Source organism: Bos javanicus, chromosome 29 (assembly GCF_032452875.1).
Source record: "Bos javanicus breed banteng chromosome 29, ARS-OSU_banteng_1.0, whole genome shotgun sequence".
NCBI classification, from domain to species: domain Eukaryota; kingdom Metazoa; phylum Chordata; class Mammalia; order Artiodactyla; family Bovidae; genus Bos; species Bos javanicus.
Genome location: NC_083896.1, coordinates 36660151 through 36680314, shown reverse-complemented (window position 1 = coordinate 36680314; position 20164 = coordinate 36660151). Strand labels below are relative to the sequence as shown.

The 20164-nt window shown below is 42.4% G+C and overlaps 1 protein-coding gene across 4 annotated transcripts in view; it reads right to left on the bottom strand.

Annotated features, from left to right (window-relative positions):
- Positions 1-10901, bottom strand: part of APLP2 (amyloid beta precursor like protein 2) — a 62774-nt gene extending 51873 nt beyond the window's left edge. For 2 of the 4 annotated variants that reach the window (XM_061406471.1, XM_061406472.1), the window contains exon 1: positions 10672-10901. In XM_061406471.1, the coding sequence (XP_061262455.1) occupies positions 10672-10776 (105 nt within the window). In that variant the 5' untranslated portion in view covers positions 10777-10901. The remainder of the gene's footprint in view (positions 1-10671) is intronic. The other 2 variants (XM_061406474.1, XM_061406473.1) reach the window with 2 other exon arrangements.
- Positions 10902-20164: the final 9263 nt, after the last annotated feature.

Here is a 20164-nt window from a genome sequence, read left to right as displayed (position 1 = left end):
AATAAAGAATAAGATCTTCAAAATGATGAAAGAAATTCTATCTCCAATGAACCTGTCTTGCAAGGAAGACACTAAAACAGATATTTGGTGAAAGAATATATGTCACTAGCCAACCTTAAGAAAATTCTAAAGTGTGTCTTGGAAGATACAAAATTACCCGAAAAAGAAGCTTAGAGATACAAAATGCATGAAGAATAACAAAGGGAATATGTAAATCTAAATCAGGGGCTCTCAATCTCACTGTAAATTTGCATCACTGGGAAGAGTTTTTAAGAAATAGTAATGGCTCACACCTTCTCTCAAGAGACCTTGATGTAATTTGTCTGAATTGGAGTGTAGGCAATCTGTGCTTTGTAAACATTTCCCCAGATGATACCAGTGTGCCCCCAGAGTTGATAACTACTGATGCCAAGTTCACTTGACTGTGTAAAACATGGCTTGTATGAGGTCTTCCAGGGTTTACATGAAATTAACAACAATGGCAAAAATGTTGAGGGGAGGTTAAAGCGTTCTGATCTTCTATTCTTGGAAGAGGGTAAAAGTACCAATTAATATAAAACGTTGATAAGTGAAAGATATTTAAATGTCTAAAGCAACCACTAAAGGGAGAACAAAAGATTATGAAAGTATGTTCCGAAGTAATACGAGAAAGAAGTAAAATAAGAACCACTTTCAAAGGAGTTGAGTAAGGGGATAAACATAGCAACCTGAATGTCCACTGAGAGGTGAAAGGATAAAGGAAATACGGTGAACACACACACACAGTGGGAAGCTATTCAGCCATAAAAAGGATATCCTACCATTTGCAACAACATGATGGACCTTGAGAGCATCATATAAAGTGAAGTAAGTCAGAGAGAGAGAGAGAAACACTGCATAGTCTCACTTACATGTGGACTCTAAAAACACTGACTTCATAAATATAGAGAAAAGATCACTTGTCAGACATGTGCAGTGAAGGCTGATGGGTGGAAGGTGAGCAAAATGTGTGAAAGCAGTCAAAAGACAAGTTTCTCTAAGGTATAAGGTACTAGTTATAATAGAAGTAAGTCTGGGGAAGCAACATACAGCAGTGACTATAACGACCCACATTGTACTGTATATTTGAGAGTTGCTATAAGAGTAAATCTTAAACATTCTTGTCTCTCTCACACACACACACACACACACACACACAAGACAAGTCACCATGAGGTGGTGGGTGTTAACTAGACTTAAGTGTGGTGATCATCTCACAAAATGTGAGCGTGCGTGTTCGCTTGCTCAGTCGTGTCCAACTCTGTGCAACCCCATGGACCAGAGGCTCCTGTTTACACACAAATATTAAATCGTTATGTTGTGCACCTGAAACTAATATAAAGTTGTATACCACTTATACTTCAGTTAAAAAAAAACATAGAATTAGCAGAACAAAACAAAAAGCACTAAATAAGACAGTAGATGAAAACCCAAATACCTCAGCAATCATGTTAAATGTAAAAGACAAACGCTGTTTCCTAAGTCTGCAAAAGAACAAACAACCATAAACACGTTTAAAACATAAAGATGGAAATATTAGACAAAGTGCTGATAAAGGCAAAAACTTTACTGGAAATAACACAGGAGAATACCGCTATGAGAGGTTCAATTCCTTAGGAAGAGATAGCAATTTTAAAGCTGTATATGCTTAATGACAGCCTCAAACTAATCAAAGCAAACAGAATGACAAGGAGAAACATTTTTCCAAAATTACTGTGGCAGATATATTTTTTGGCCAATCCACACAGCACGTGGGATTTTTGACCAGAGATCATGTCCAGGCCCCCTGCATTGGAAGCAGTCTTAACCCCTGGACTGCCACGGAAGTCCACAGTGGGAGATTTCTAACATACCTTTCTCAGTAAAAGAAAAAAGATTTAAAAAATAATTAGGGATATAGATCTGAACAACAATGAAAACAGTATGATCAGAAGACATATAAAACACCATCAGTAACAACTACAGAATAAAAATTTTCTTTATGCACACAACAAAAATTTTATCATAAACTGGGCCATGAAGCAAGTCTCAACAAGTTTCAAAAAACTGAAATCATACAGACTTATTCTCTGACAACAAAGCAGTTAACTTAGAAATGAACAGCCTAAAACACAGCCAGATACCCTCCTCCACATCTTTGGAAATTAAGAAACATACTTCTAAATTACCTTTAAAAAAATTAAGTCACAATGGAAAAATCTATTGTTTTACTTGAATGATAATGAAATTATTATATATCCAAACTTGTATCTTCTTTAAGGGTACAAATTTGTAAACGATGGTTAAAGACTAGAGGCCTAACTCTCAGCACAGTGATTATAGTCCATAATACTGTTTTGTAAACAGCAAAGTTGCTAAAAGACTAGATCATAATTGCTCTCACTACCAAGAAGAAATTTTAATTATGGATGAGAGGTGGTAGCAGCAGCAGTGATACAGTGGTAAACATGTTGCAATATATAAATGTATCAAATCAGAATACTGCACAGCTTAAACTTACACAGTGTTGTACACAATGGGCTTCCTTGGCGGCTCTGATGGTCAAGTGTCCGCCTGCAATGTAGGAGAGAGTCTGCCTGCAATGCAGGAGACCAGGGTTCAATCCCTGGGTCGGGAAGATTCCCTGGAGAAGGGAATGGCAACCCACTCCAGTACTCCTGCCTGGAGAGTTCCATGAAAAGAAGAACCTGCCGGGCTACAGTACACGGGGTTGCAAAGAGTCAGACATGACTGAGCAACACACACACATCTCCTTTGTTAAAAATATTAAATAGAAAGCTACAAAAAGTTATGAATTGCAGCTAAAGCCCTGTTCAGAGGAAAATATATAGCTTTAAACAAATTAGAAGAGAAAAAAAAGCTGAAAAAAAATAAAGCAGTCATCTCAAAGTGCTAGGGGGAAGAAATTAAACCTGTGAAAAGTAGGAAAAGAATAATAATGGACAGAAAGTAATAAAATAGAAAATAAACCTACAGAAAATAGGAAAGAGGCAATGAAAATATCAACTTTACTTCTACAACCACAACAAAATGACAACCAAAATTTCAGGATGCCATTTATAATAGCACTCAAAAAAAGAAGATATCTATAAATAAATCTAACATACCATATATAAGATTTCTATGCAAAAAGCTTAAAACACTAAGGTTGATTAGTGAGGACCTAAACAAAGGCATATATCATGTTTCTGGGTTGGAAGACTCAATATTAGAAAAATATCTCTTTTTCCTAATTGAATTATAGACTCCATGCAACCTGAATCTAAATTCCAACAAATGCTGTTTTTGGTTAAATGTAGCCAATGTATATGTAAAGAAAAGGGTCAAAGAGCCGTCAAGACACTAATGAAGACAATCCAAGTAGAAGGGCTTGCTCCAGTAGGTATAAATCCTCATTACTAAGCACAGTCATTAAGACAGCGTGGACTTGGTACACGGATACAGTGGATTAGGACAGCCCAGAAAGAGTCTCACACATACAGAGAGATAAATATTAACAGAGGTGGCAGGGGAGAACAGGAGGGAAAGGAGACCTTGACATTAAATGGTGCAAGCTGGGTAACCACGTGAAAAACAATAAAGAAGTAAAAAGACCAATACTTTGTATCTACACAACAATGAGTTTCAGGGAAACTGTGGCTCCAAATGTGACAGGCAAACAGAAGGCCCGTGGCAGGCAGCAACACAGGAGAATAACTATGTCCTCTGGGGGCAAATTTCTCACACATGACACAAAAAGTACCTACCATAATTTTAAAAAAAGTAAAACTGATAAATTAGACAGTAAAATGAAGAACTTCTAAAGACATCATGAAGAAGAGGGTAAAAAGGCAAGTAGCAGAAGGGGTAGTGTTATCTCAATAACCTCAAACTGGAGACATTCCAAATGTCCGTCAACAGCAAAACAAATTGTGGTTTCTTCAGATGCGGGAGTACTATACAGCTGTGGAAACAGGTGATCCACAGCTACAATCAGTAATCCAAATGATCCTCAAAAACACGTCCAATGAAAGAAGCCAGAAACTCAAGAAAACATACTGAGGGATTCCATTTACTTAAAGACTAGAAAACAAGGAAAGTTAAATTACAGTGTTTAGGGATGAATGCCTGGATAGTAAAACTATCAAGAAAAAAAGCAAGACATAATCACCATAAAAGTCAGGCTAACAGTTACTAGGGGCAATGGGGAATGGGGATGCTCTATTTCTGGGCCTTGGCAGTGGTTACACAAACATCTGTTTTATGAAAACACACTGAGTTATACTCTTTTTTCCCTTTGTGTATTTAAGTTGTAAAAAGCTCAGAAAGACCCCAGGCTTTACACGTCAGTGTGCAGGGCTGCGATGAGGCAGTAGCACCTTTCACAGGCACGGTTTGTCCTTACTTCCACTTCAAATATCCTAGCATTCTTACCTTCTAAAATTCTCTAACACACTCCAACAATTTGCACTCTTCCCTGATCTTTGAAAGCCTGGGATCCAAAGAGATCAAAGGGTTTTCTCTCAACATAGGAACATGAATGGGAATGCTGAATTCCCAACTCAAGATAAGAGTAACTTCCGGAAAGGAAGATTAATGGGATGGGGGTTCAGAGGCCTATTATAATGCTTTACTTCTCTATCCAAAGTGTTTTAGTTCTTTAAAAAAAAAAAAAAAAAGTTAAAGCAAAGATGGGAAGTGCTAAAATTTAATGAAACTGGATGGGGGATAAGTGGATATGAGTACCTTTTATATACTTACCATGCTATGCTGGTAATATTCCTAATGAAAGGGAATAAAAGGTCCTACACTCTTTACACTTACTGGCTCATTTCTTTCTCCATGTAAAAATTCTGCTTGAGCCTAGGTTAAGTCATACTTAGCCTTCCAGAGACAATATATAAAAACCTGAAAATGTTCTTCATCACCCACATTAAAATCCATGTTTTCATCTTCTCTAGGCTAAATATCTCCCTTATAAATTTTCAGGTACTTCTCCATTCAGCCATTCTGTTCTGGATGGCAACATCCCTCAAAACGAAGTGCAAGACCCTAATAAACCATGGGAGAGCCTTCTTCGTTGTCTCAATTCTGCCAGCAAACTTTTAACTCACAGGTAACTTAGGTAAGAACAAATGCACTATTTTCCTTTCCAGCCAGACCAGCCATATGTAGCAGATGTTGGGCTGGTATCCACCCAACATGCACAGCCCCCTTTCCCATCAGAACCCAGTGCACAGTCTAAGCCTGTCACAGAACCACCACCACGACTCACCCATGACTGCTTCGGCTGGAAGCACCAGATATCATTCAGCCCAGCTGATGAGCTCTAAGAAAAACCCCATGATCCCCTGGATGTTATCACAACAGAGCCTGTGCTCTGAAACTGAAACACCCTTCTGCAACCTCAAGAAGCGCCAGGCTGAGGAAGGCAGAACAGAAAAAAAGGCTCTGGCGGGGCTGTTCAATTAACCCACACAACAGGTGCCCACTCGAAATGATGACTGACTTTTTTATGGACCACAATCTTATTCTAGTCATATGGGTTACTGTGTTAGCCTCTTTCTAATAGTTTGTCTACCAACCAGGCCAGTGATTGGAAGTCTGGTGCCAATAACATTTTCCCTTCCAAATAATCCCATACACTAATTTGATAAGATTCCCCACAGGTGGTCAGTGTTTCTTAAATTTTTTTTATCAGAATATAAAGACAAGACAAGCTTACTATTGTAAAAAAGAGAGAACTTGCACATACAAAAAAGCATTCGATTTTTTTTTTTTTAATCCATGGAAAATGTAAAACGGCAAGGTCTCCTTTAATTACAACCTTCAAAGAAAACCACTGTTAGCAGTTTGGCAATACGTGGATTCATGATACAGTATCTGTGAAATTAGTTTCTTTTAAAGAAAATATTCATATCAGATTTCCTGATGGTAGAGAAAATAGGTAAACAAGAGTGGAAAAAAAAAAGAAAGAAAGAAAGAAATCTGCAACCCAAATAGAAATGTCATGAAACAGCCGGATATAGAAGGAGCAACAACTCAATAAGACAGACCAGTTCTCAGCCTGGCCTTGCTGCCCTCTCCTGACTCCCTTTTTCAGGTGTGGATGAGAAGACCTACTTTACCAGACTTTTGGGGACTTATGTAAGATGCTGTACCCACATGAGTTCTGTTGGCTTTTTGTTTGCTGCAGTTTGTTTTTCTCTACCTGCACAGGAGAAACCCCCTGGGGAGCCCGTGACAATGAGATTCCCAGAAGTCCTCAAGGAGAAATCTCTGGGGGTGGGGCCTGAAAGTCACAGGCAAGTACGCTCTGCAGAGGAAAAGGCATGAGGCATATCTGGTTTTATTACTGCACTGTTTAGCCTCTAACACGGAACCTGGTAACAGTGTTCAACAAACATTAGCGGGATGGTTAACAAATGAAGAGTTGTATTTTAAAAACAGATTAGTTACGTTGCAAAAGATTCCATGAAAAGCTTCCATGATGCTTATGTAAGAAAATGTCTCTCGGCAAAAAGCAGTTATTAGCTGTACTTGATACAGAGAACTGGAACTCATTTCTATTTTGTTCACTTTCCATCTTACACCATAAATCAAGGTGCACTAGACTAAATTTAATTAAGAGTCAAGGTAATCTAGTTTACCTCACTAAAAAAACAACTCATGAGAATTGGATTATGGGCGATTTCCAACTCTCAAATGGCCTCCCTCCACAGACTCTACAATCACTGTTCAAAAATTTATCCCTTTTTAATCACACAGAAAACTATTTTCTTTCAGTACTTCTTTAGGACAATTCAAAATACTAATTGTTAGATACCAGCTTCAATAAGCTATCTGTCACTTTGATAAAATGTGTACCTGGTAGCCAGAGGAGGCTAGACACCACCAACATATTCACAGCGAAATTTCCACGGACAACACAAAGATCTCAGGTTATTTTTCATCTTATTCTTCAAATGAATTTAAAATTTCTACAATGAATACGCACTCCCTATGTAATTTTTCTTGTAATTTTAAATAGAAAATGCAAAAGCCCAAGAATTAATAAGAGTAATATAATTGAGGAATCCTGTAAGGTTTTTAAGTTTTTATTTCCTAGAGTCAAAACAATATCAGGTAAGTTTAAGATATTATTTTATATTTGGAAAAATAATTAACCCTTCACGTACTGCTACCAAGAATTCTAAAGCTCTTTAACTTAAAAAAAAAAAAAAGTTTTCAAATTCTCTGAAGGCCATTATTGGTTCTACTGGCAAAATGGAATACAGAGAGTAGATCTGATCAAAGTATTGTATCAAAGTTAAATTTCTTTAAGCTGATAACCAAACGGGTTAGGCAGGACACAGTCCTTGGTTCTCAGGTTCTTAGGAAATACACTTGCAAGTTTTCAGGGGTAGAGGGGTAAGATGTATGCAATTTGCCCCCTTTGCTTGTTTGCAAAAAATACATAATCACACAATGAGTGACAAGACAAATGCTGAACAGGGGAAATGTTAAACTGACGGATCTGGGTAGAGGGTATGAGTTGTTCATACAATTTTTGCAATTTTTTGTAAGCCTGAAATTATTTCTAAGTAAAAATTGTAATTGAAAAAAAGTGAACAGAAAAAAAATACTCAAAACTGTTAAGATCATACTGGACCAACTTTAAGCAAGGCTTTATTGTGGGAAAACATAACATTTAAAAACTGTGCTAATAAAAACACTCATATAGCACCAACTTTAAAAAATAAATTAAATTAGCACCACCCAGGAGAAATATGAGTCATATGTTATATTTGAAACAGGTGAGACTAATTTTAATATAATTTACTTAGCCAATGTGTAAAATATCACTCCAATGCAATCAATATGAAAAATTACAAATCAGTTATTTTACAAGGTTGTTCATAGTAAGTCTTCAAAATATGGAGTGCATTTAGCACCTACAGATCTCAATTCACATGCTAAATTTCACAGGAAATATCTGACTTGCATTTACATTCATAAAATGTAGTTTAAAAAAGACTCATATAAAAAGTTGTTTCCAATCACTGAACTGAGTTTTGTTTTTAAATGTAAATTAGCTAAAATTAAATAAAATGGAAAATTCATTCCTCAATCATTATAGCCACCACTGCAAGTGGCTACTCTGTGGGACAACCCAGCTTTTGATGATGAAAACAAACCTCATCAAAGGAGGATTTGCCAAAACTTGGCACATCACATTTATCAAAGGATTTTAACACAGTTATGATAAAATAAAAGCTGATGCTTCTATCAGAGGCATTGGTATTTGTCCAGGTCATAATCAGACATTGCCTCTACCATCACTTAAATACCAGCACTGATCTTCTGCCTCAGATGTCATACTATGAGTTTCCTGAATATTGGCTACCAAAGGGCCCACTCATTTTAAAATGTGGTGGAACGAACTAGAGCTCTCAGTGTCCAAACTGTACAGAGTGCAGGATTTCAGCACGAATACCACAAGGGAGCAGGCCCTCAAATGAACTTGTCTCGGATTTAACAGAGGAAGTGACCCTGAATACAGAGATTCTTTTTCTTCCCTTTTAAACAGGTGTATGAGATTAATTCAGTCAACACCAGGCAACACTCAAGATTTGCCAATCAATAATTCTGTGCCAAGCAATCCGATCGGGGATTTGGCTAGAATCCCTTTGGCTAATCTCAGTAAGGACCATCTCAAAGAGAATCCTGATTTCGGCCATTCTCATCTAAACCAAGGCTCAGGCGGCCCTTTGCCTGAAGTAAATAAAATCAAATTATATATGTATGAAGGAAATTCTGCCTTTGGACAAAAGAAAAAACCATCCGAAAGATAATTTAGTAAGGGTGGGCAAAAATACAGCTCCAAAGATGAGAAGTTTTCCTAAAACCGCATTCAAACACCATTTTAGGGAAATGTCTAATTCCCACTTTCTGTCTAGTCGGACTTTCCGATTGAACAATGATGTGGATAATAACCAAACTTAATCCACAACAGCTAATTCTGGTATTGTTCACTGCTCTTTCTCTGCAGGCATACAAGTGCCTGTTTAGACCTGAAAGGAAGATATTCTTTAAAACTGATGAACCCTTGAATGTGAATTCACTAGTGCCTGAAGTTACTCATACCTCTGGGAAGTGAGGCAAAAGCATGTGAACAATGGTTTGTGACATCCTGCCCCAAGAGTTAAATTCTGTGTTCCAAACAAAAGCTTTTTCCTTTCCCTCCCACCCCACTCATCTAGCGTGCTTCCCTGCGACACCATATCGTGGATCACAGACATAATTCTGAACACTGCATGGAAACGAAAAGAATCCTAATCTAGAAGTATGCTTACATAAGCATTAACTATTTCTACTTGAAACTTCCTCCACTACCACCCCGCCCCCCGCCCCTGAAGAATCAAAGCTTTAAGCAGGATGAATAGGACGTTTTAAGCTGTTCACCGGAGGTTTGTTCTAGAGCCGACTGTTTCTAATCGTGGAAATATTTCCACTTTCTGCAGAAAAACACGTTCTGTGGGTTTTTATTAGAAACTCTTCAGTCAATGCCTGTGTAATCAAATCCAGTCTCACTTCTCTCTGAAATTAGCCAACTCCGCAAAAAGCCATTGTAATTTGCAAAAGAGCGAAGAGGGGAAATAAACTACACCAGAAACACACATTCCAGTCCGACAGTTCAAGCACTATTTCGAGATCCCAAGTAAAAATAAAGTTCCACGTCTCCCTCGTGGACAGAAAGGTTTCTACAAGCGGCCAGGCCCAGGCCACAAGGCAGGACCCCCTGACCCCAGCGAACCTTCCGGGCACGCAAGCACCGGACCACCGCCCGGCACAGACGTGTGTGTTCGCAAGGTCGCCAGGTGCGGGGAAACTACTTACGCCGAAAAAGTACGCTTCAACCAGAGTTTTTACAACGTATTCACGGGTACTGTCCCTGCTCGCTGAAACCCACCACAAAAGGGAGCAACGCCGACAGCGGAGAAGGGTTTCCCCTGGTTCATCAGATTCAGGCAACCGGATTGTATTTAACAATCCCTCCCGAAGGTCCGACGCCAGCCGGGATCCAGAGCGGGAGGCGCACAGGAAGCAGAGGGCGCACCCGCTGCGGGGAGCGGACCCGCTCCCGTGCCGTCCGGGAGGCTCTGTCCGGGCGCCCGCATCCGCGCGGCCCGGCCCACTCGCCAACAAAGGCCGCATCCACTGCTCCCGGGTGGGAAGCCCAGGCGACCCACGGGGGGCCGGGTCGGCAAGGCCGACCCCGGAGCGAGCCCAGCCGCACCGGGTCCCGGGCTGCAGGGAGCACGGCAGAGGCTCGCGCGATCCCGGGGGACGGCGGAGTGGGAGTCTGGGCTTCGCAGGGTCCGCAGAGGATGCGGCCGCGCCGCGGGCGGGATGGGGGCTGGGGCGGCCGAGGCGGCCCGCTGCCCCCCGCAACCCCGATGCCTTTCATTTGGCCTCTGCGGCGGCGGAGACAGCCCGACCTCCAGCGCCAAGCACTGCGCCAAGCCGGGGCGGGCGGGGGAGGCGCTCCAGACCCGCCGCAGCGCCGGACCACCCCCACCGCCCAGCGCGCCGCGACCCCCTCCCGGCCCGGACCCCGCGGCCCGCCCGCCCGCAGGCCGCGCTCCCCCGCGGGCGCAGGAGAAAGGGCTCGGGCGCTCGCCCGGTCCCCACCTCAATGTAGCCGGCCAGAGCCGCGGCGGGAGCTGTGAGCCCGAGCAGCAGCAAGACCAGGAGTTTGCCCGTGGCCGCGGTGGCCGCGGTCCCGGTGGCCGCCATCCCTTGCCGGGTCGCTCTAGCGCTCGGCTCTCAAGCTCACACAAACGGACTCCGGAGCGTTCCCACCGCGACCCAGAAGCATCTGAAGCTTGTTCGCCGCCGCCCCTAGGGTTTTACACCGACCGGAACTGACTTCACAAAACCACACCCTCCATCTTTGGCGCCCAATGCCGACCCGCAGAACCTCCGCAAGACACCGCCCCTCGTTCAGCCCAGACCCAATCAGGGGGCGGAAGAGCCCGCCCCTCCCTCCGCTCCAGCCGTGCACCCCGCCCGGTCCCGCCCCCAGGTGCTGACGCCCCGCCCCGCCGGGCCCCGGCTGCTCCGGGACGCGGGGGTGTGTGCGGGGTTGGGGGGGCCCCGGCGGGGTGCGCTTGGGCCGCCAGCACCCTCCTGGTTATCTGCCCGCACTGCGCCCTTCTGTTCTCCTGCAGCCGCCCGACACCAGACACGCCCCGCTGCCCGCCCCTGCGGGCTATTTTCCAGATTCCTTCGGGTACCGCCCTCTTCGGGGTTCTGACAATGATTTTATGAAAAACAGGATTTTTATTTATTTTTTTTAAAGGAAAAACAGGATGAATTGTTCCGAGTCCAGGCAGGTTTGCAGAAGGCCGTCCTCCTGGGCAGAAGAAGGGCTGCAAGAGGCTGCGTTCCTCCGCCCCAACCCCCGCAGGGCGCGCCCGGTCCCAGCCCGCCGCCCGCCCCGAGTCGCTGTTTGCAAGCTCTCGACCGCTGGTCCTTAGGCCTCAGCCTTCCTACTCCTTGCCGGCGGCCACTAGAGCCCGGGATAGCTCCCTCCCACCGGAGACCAGCGGTGCGAGGACCACGTTGACCTCAGAGCCCAGGTCCAGGCCTTCCTCGTGTGTTTCAGGAAAAGATCGTTTTTCTTTCTTGTTCGGTTGACGATCGCTAGCAAGAGACCTGCTTCTCTCTGCCTGCATGCCCCGCAGAGCTTCCACTCCAGCTGGGAGACGCCGTACTACTCGGTTCACAGCGGGCACGGCCTCGCGGTGCTGGGGCGCTGCCGGCTTTGTTTCCTCTCTGCAGCCGTGAGGTTTATGGACCTTGCTCGTTTCCAAATACATAGAGAGCAGGGTCTCTACCCCCAGGAAACAGACGGTAGAAGCGAAGAGACAGTGTCCAACCAGGAGAAGGCCGGACTTTGCAGCCCCACTGCAGGACGCGCCCGGTCCTGGACTTGAACAGGCTCTGCCCCATTCCCCAAAGACAGCCTGCACCTTTCCATTCCAATGTCCTCTCCATGCCTGCACTGTCCTCGCTCCGGTTACGTGTTGTAAACATCTTTCTCTTCGTCTGCTCGCCTCTGCTTCCGAATCCCCAGAGCCCTGTTCCCTACTATGACACTTGCTACCCTTTGTTGTTGTTTAGCCCCTCATTTGTGTCTCTTTGCCACCCATGGACTGTAGCCCCCCAGGCTTCTCTGTCCATGGGATTCTCCAGGCAAGAAGACTGGAGTGGGTAGCCATTTCCTCCCCCAGGGGATCTTCACAACCCGGGGATGGACCCTGGCAGGCGGGTTCTTTACCGTCTGAGCCACCAGGAAAGCCCACTTGCTCCTCTGGTTCTTTCCGAAGCTCTCCTGCCACTGACAAGACATAGGTAGGTCACAGTGCAGGTCCCCTCATCCTGGACACACGGGCTCATGTTTGTGCAGCATCATGGAAATCCCTTCTGCGGGATTCTGGCCCTAGTTCAGCCTTCAGCTGTTGCTATGGACTGAAGTGTATCCTCTCCAACATTCATGCCTGCTGAGGCCTTGACCCCCAAAATGATGGTGTTTGGAGATGGAGCCTTTGGGAGGTAATTAGGGTTAGATGAGGTCATGAGCAGCCCTCAAGAGGGGATTGAAAGTGGAAGTGTTTGTCACTCAGTCCTGTCTGACTCTTTGTGACCCCATGGACTGTAACCCCGCAGAATTCTTGTCCATGGGATTCTCCAGGCAAGAATACTGGAGTGTGTTGTCATTCCCTTTTCCAGGGCATCTTCCCCACCCAGAGAGCAAACTCTGGTCTTCTGTATTGCAGACAGATTCTTTACCATCTGAGCTGCCGGGGAAGCCCTGAAGAGGGGATTAGTGCCCTTCTAAGAAGAGAACAGAGAGCTTGTTCCATGCTCACCCACCTACCCCCACCCCCACCCCCAACATGTGAGGGCACAGTGAGAAGGCCAGGAAGAGAGCCTTCATCACCAGAAAGCCAAGCTGGCCAGCATCACGCTCTTGGACTTCACAGCCTCCACAACTGTGAGAAAGAAATTCCTGCTGTTTAGCCACCCAGTCTGTGATATTTTGTTCTGGCAGCCAGAGTGGACTGGTGCAGCCCTGTAACTATGGACAAACCGTTCATCATGCGACTGTCTTTCCTCCTCTGTCAAGTGGGAATATTAAGAACCTGTCCTAATTCACCAATTTGTGTGATTCAATGAAAAATGAATGTACAATAGTGAAAAGAAATAAAAATTTCTGTGAAAATATGCTCGAAAACAGTATCAAGTGACTGTGAAAGACCTAATTCTACTTTGGAGCCTTGGGTGAATTCTACAGACCCTCTGAGCTGTTTCCTTGCCCACAAAATTAGGGACTCACCTCAGAGATGTCTAAATTTCTCTGACTCTAAATGCTAAGGGAAAAGCAAGTGAAATTCCCTGAGTTCAAAGTAGTGGCCCCATTATTCATGCTTTCGGGACTGTGTATTCAAGGATGAGCTTTAATATCATGGGATAGAAGGATTTGTAGAAAAATGACCTGGGGTGGGGTGTTTATCTAAAATTAGTTAGATCCTGGGGACTTCCCTGGTGTTCTAGTGGTTAAGACTCCATGCTTTCAATGCAGGGGATGTGGGTTCCATCCCTGGTCAGGAAATTGGTATCCCACATGAAAAAAATAAATAAACCCTTTAATTTATTTTAATAAATAAATAAAATAAAATTAGTTAGGTCCTGAAAGAAGTTTATTTGCATTTTCAGGTCACTGAAGGATCATTAATAAAACTTTGTTGCCCTGTTCATCAATGTTCTTGACTTCAAAATGTTACTCTCCCTTAACTGACTCTCATGGAAGCATACCTAGTCTTGCAATTTTCAAATGATAATTTTTCACCCTAAATATGCTCATGTCAGTGACCAAGACATTTGAAGAGCACTATGTTGTCACTTCATTACCCTTTGTTAACAAAAGGAAAAGGCAGAACATACCGTTCTATTTCTCCTCTCTTCTTAAGAATCAGACTTGTTCTAAAAGAGTTATCTTTCATGAACACTTAAGTTGTGTGCATTTCATTTTGGGGGGAAAAAAAGTGGTTTATGTCCCTAAATGTATCCTTTTATGAGTGTTGCCCACTCATCCGTTTGACACGTTTTCAGGTGAGGCAAATCCAGCTAGAGCAGTTGCTCCCAGATCAGGATGCTTTTCAAAAAATCAACGAAGTTTTATTAAAAGACAAATTCCTGAGCTCCTACCTCAGAAATTTTAAATCACTAAGGCTAAAGTGACATAAGGGATTCAAGATATTTTTTAAAGCTCTCCAGGGAATTCTAATCCACTAATACGTTTGAGAGCTTGATTCTTGAACATCATGGATCAGTAAAACAAAATTTTTAAAATTGGAGTAGCATTTAAACTTACCAGTGTTTTCAGATATAGAGAACAGATTTTTGGTTGCCAGGGGTGGGGGAGAGGTGGATTAGGAGTTTGGGATTAGTGGATGCAAACTATTATATATAGAATGGATAAACAAGGTCCTACTGTATAGCACAGGGTATATTCAATACCCTATGATAAACCATAATGGAAAAGAATATAAAAATATATATATATATATATATATACATATAACGGAATCACTTTGCTGTACAGCAGAAACTGGCACAACATTGTAAATCAACTATTTACAATTGTCAGTGTTTTAGTTTTCTAAATAAAACATTAAGACATGACTGAAGAATTGATGCTTTTGAACTGTGGTATTGGAGAAGACTCTTAAGAGTCCCTTGGACTGCAAGGAGATCCAGCCAGTCCTTCCTAAAAGAGACCAGTCCTGGGTGTTCATTGGAAGAACTGATGTTGAAGCTGAAGCTCCAATACTTTGGCCACCTGATGCGAAGAGCTGACTCATTTGAAAAGACCCTGATGCTGGGAAAGATCAAAGGCAGGAGGAGAAGGGGACGACAGAGGATGAGATGGCTGGATGGCATCACCGACTCAATGGACATGGGTTTGGGTAAACTCCGGGAGTTGGTGATGGACAGGGAGGCCTGGCGTGCTGCAGTTCATGGGGTCGCAAACAGTCGGACACGACTGAGCGACTGAACTGATACGTTATCACCACTGTTTCATTAAAGAACATTGAACAACAATAAAAACTAAGAATGGTCATAATTGTACAATTTCAAAGACGGGTGCAATGTAAATTTTAACAACTCACTACATCACTTTTTCTCATCACAAAATAGGATGGTGAATACTTTATAGTCGAATGGCCTTGGTTTAACTCGGACATTGCAGTGTGGGCCATAAATATGAACTGGTTGTAAGTTTGACCTTGGCCTGTAACTGGTAGCCTTTAAATATATAATACCTAGGAATTTCCCTGGTGGTCCAGTGGCTAAGACTCCTTGCTCCCAATGCAGGGGGCTCCAGGTTTGATACCTGGCCAGGCAACTAGATCCCACATGCCGCAACCTAATATTCCACGTGCCACAACTAGAAAATCCTGCACGCCGAAACGAAGACTTGGCACAGCCAAATAAATAAAAATAAATATTAAAGAAAACTGTTGTTCCTTTTTAAAATTTTATAAATAAATAAATAAGCCATACTCAGAATGCATCCTCTGACCCCCAAACCCACCCCACCATCCATGGCCAACTCGCTTCCACTAGAACCTGCTCACAGACGTTTCCTGCTCTCCCCCAAGGCTGAGCTGACACACCTCCTCTGTGTTCCCCAAAACATTCTGCACGTACCTCTGACACACTGTTTGTAAATTAACACCAATCGTTTGTTTTTCTTTGTTCTCTCTTTTATTACATCATGAAGGGAGGAATCAGGTTTGGTTCATTTCTGTACCTCCACATAGTGCTTGTCCTTAATAGACATTCAAAAAATATTTGTGGAGGGAACACATAACTAAATGAGCTTTACAATCTAGTAGAGAGGACAAAACCTGTGGATGCATAAGGATAGCACTAAGTGCAAAGTCGTAAATAGCCCAAGAGAACTGTCTGTGTTCTTTAAGGAATAAATTGGAGGAAGAAGCTGGTTACATCTGGCTGAGGACATCAGGCAAAGAGATCATAGAAGAGCTTATATCTGAGACTTCCTGTAATATACAAAGGATGTGCAGGAGAGCACAAAAAGCATGGAAGGAACAATGCAAGCAAAGACATGGCATTGAAAAAACCCAAGTCATGTAAGAATATGTGAGTGGGACTTCCTGGTGGTCCCCAGCCCTAGCACAGTGGCCAGGACTCTGCTTCCAATGCAGGTTCAATCCCTGGTTAGGGGACTAGATCCCACATGCAGCAACTGAAATATCTTGTGTGCTGAAACTAAGACCTGGTGCATAAATGAATAAATGAAAATAGATATTTTTAAAAAAGAATATGTGAGTATTTCACTTCATTGAAGTACGTTATTATAATAAATAGGAAATATAAGATGGTTGGTCAGGTTACCTAAAAGATCCTGAGGAGCCATAGAAATCTCTTTTATTTACGGAGAAGCCACTCTACAAAAATGTAACTCAAGAGAAATTAGAGGGACTTCCCTGTGGTTGAGTGACTAAGACTCTGCGCTTCCAATGCAGGAAGCCTGGGTTCGATCCCTGGTCAGGGAACTAGATCCCACATGCTGCAACTAAGACCTGGCAGTCAAATAAATCAGTAAGTACTTCTTTACACACACACATACAAAGAGAAATTAGAAAGTTCCCTAGGTCTCTTATATTTCTCTCCTGCTTGGAAGGCTTCTGTGTTCCCTTTGCCACTGATGTTGAACAGCTTGGATCACTTCTCACAGGGACCCTCTGTAAGAAGCAGAAAGGTTTAATTTTATGTGAGTTTCAGCTTTGGGCTTCCCAGGCTCAGTGGTAAAGAATCCACCTGCCAATGCAAGAGACATGGGCTCAACTCCTGGGTCAGAAAGATCCCCTGGAGAAGGAAATGGCAACCCATTCCAATATTCTTGCCCGGAGAATCCCGTGGACAGAGAGAGGAGACTGGAGGGCTACAGTCCAGGGTTCACAAAGAGTCGGACACAACTGAGCAACTGAGTGTGCAAGAGTTTCAGCTTCAGGCTTTATACATGAAAATATCTATATTTTAATATTTTTATGTATAAAGTCTCTCTTCCTACTCGTCTAAATTAAAATAGGATTTGATATTATATCAAGTACTTAAAAATCAATACAAGGTACCCAAATTCGATCACGCCAGAGCAGGGTCTAGACAGAAGAAAGAATCTGGCACTGGAGTTTTCATGCAAATATCTTTTGTTTTCAATGATAATATTGATTTAACTGATTACCATCTGGATGTGTAGGTGTGGCTGAAATACAGTGCTTGAAAAATAACTTTAAACACACGATATGTATAGCCTACGTTTTGTTTTGCTGGTAAACTGGTTGATAGGCTTGAAGCAAACAAGTTGTGAATCTTGGGTGTCATTGTACAAACAAACGTGAAATCTTAACAGTCCCTACTGAGGTCTTGGAGGAGACCAGGGCAAGAGAATGGTCCTGGAGATTAGTTAGCTCTGCAGAAAATCTGCCTCTGGCTGCAAATCACTTTTGGAGGAGTTGTTATTGCATGTGGCTCTGTCTGTTTACCTTCCTTTATTTGTTGTCCCTGATTCTTCATTTGAAAGGACACATCCCATTCCCTCCTTGTACCTGGGCTGTTCTGCCTCTGTGCAACGGCTATTTTCTCAGCTGTCCATAATGACACCACATTTTCTAGCGTTCTTGTTCGGTGCTTTTTAAAATGATTTCCCCTGCTTTCAGTATGGAAAATATAAAATGATGATAAAAACCTCAGTGCTGAGAACTGCTAAAAGTTCTTATTGTTGGCGATTTCTACATGGGACTTGCTTTTCAGAAAAGTGGATGTGAAATTACTCAGCTTGAGAAGTCCCAAGTCATAGTTTGAATGTGTTGATATTTGGGGCATCTTTCTACCCTGTACAGAGGTCCTTTTTATAATAGCCATCATGGTAGTATGGAGAAGCTCAGAGTTCTATGATTAGAAATTTTGAAAAAAAAAAAAGAAATTTTGTCTTTATCAAGGTCATCTTCATTATTTATGTGAAGATGACTGTTATATCCCATCTTGCCCTCCCCTCCCCATTATTGAAATCTTTTTCTTCGTGTACACAGATTCATTTCTGTAACCATTTTACATGCAACATTGTTAATCAGACCTTCTTTCCTTCTTTACACCTGTTTATAAATTTCAATTTATTAATCAGCCTCTAAAAACCTAGACTCCAGGGACTTCTCTAGTGGCCCAGTGGCTAAGACTCCGAGCTCCCAGTGCAGGGGGAGGTTCCATGCCTGGTCAGGGAAGTAGATCCCACATACGGCAACCCAGCACAGTCTAAATAAATAATAAAAATGTAAATTTCAAAACCAAGCACAATACTTCACATGCTACGTAGAGCATAATGTTTTTATGGACAGTGTACATTTCATTAATAAGCAAGCCCTGACATTTCCTGCTGAGGAAAGTTACATAAAAATTCATTTGGAAGACATTTTTATTTAGCACCTGCACCACACCATATACTTTAGTTGGGATATAAAGTGAAATAAGATATACTTCTTGTTCTCAATTTGCTTAAAAAATAAAGGTTGTTTGTTCAGTGTGAAAAAGCGTGATGATAGCACAGGAAACGTCCCAAATGGGAAGAGTTTTTACCAAGTTTGAAAAGACAGGCGTCACCTGGACAAAGAAGGCAGCTACGCCTAGCCAAGGCACTGATCTGGGTATGGACAGGGAAACGTGAAAAGGCATGACCCATATGCGAGCAACAGGAAAAGTGGGATCATGAAAAATAAGGATCTTCACTAAAGATTTTGAACCTTATCTTGACAGATCTGGGGAAGCATTAAATAATGGTCAGATTTGCACTTTAGAAAAATCTCTCTGTCCGCAGGAGGACAGATGACGGATGCATCAGACCAGAAGGCTGTTGAAATCATCCAGGGAAGATGCAATGAGAGGCTGAACTAAGCTAGAAGATGTAGAACTGCAGAGAAGAGGGACTTCCCTGGGGGTCCAGTGGTTCAGATTTTGCCTTTCAGCGCAAGGGGGGTGGGTTTGATACCTGGCCAGGGATCTAAGATCCCACATGTCTTGTGGCAAAAACACCGAAATATAAAACAGAAGCAATGTTGTAACGAATTCAACAAAACTTTACAAAGGAAAAGAAAGAAGTGCAGAGGAGAGTGACACGGGTCAGAAAGTGCCCCACTCAGTGACTGGGGAATACAAAAGAAATGCCAACTGGGGAAAAGGCAGGACCTCATAGCAGAGAAGAAGCGGTTAAAGCAGGACTTTAGATCCAGATGAACTTTAAGGTTCGAATACCTGCTCTATAATTTCTGGTTGTGTGGGCTTAAATGATGTAATTCCATCAAAGATGAGAACTTTCTTGGCAAAACAGGATACTTTCACCTTTTCAGCAAGAATCTTACAAAGACTAAATAGCATAAAGGATAAAGTGTTTATGTGTTTAGCTCAGTGCATAGTACATGATAAGTTCTTGATAAAACACAGTAGGTAAATGCGGCTGGCTGTTTATGGTGGTGGTTACCATTCTCCTGAAATTCAGCAAAACAGAATGCAGGAGGAGGAGCAAGCTTAGGGGAAGAGATAATGATATTACCATAGTAGCTCGTATCTGTATGGTGCTTTTCAATTTTCAAATGTCTCTCGTATCCATTATCTCACTTCAAGTTCAAAAGAGTCCCACTGCAAGTCCCATTTATTTCATTTCTAGGACTCCATCCTAGGAAAATAATACAAAATGAGAATAAAGGATGGGAAAATGCTTATGAAATAAGGTAAAGGTTTTAAAGGCAGAGAATACAAAAGCTGTGTATATGGAATGATTTCAATTTTATATTTAAAATAGACTGGAAGAAAATAAACCAAAATATTTTTTTCTAGGGAGTGAGATTATAAATGATTTTTTAAATCTTCTCAACATACTTCTGTGTTTTTTGAATGTTCTATATGGATAGATAACACTCTATAATTACTTTTACAATGGTGAAAGGAATGATGCCCTTCTCTTTTGTTTTCCATTGTCTTATTAATAATGCTTTGTTAAGTAGATAGATTAGTCATTATTATTTTCTTTGTTTTATAA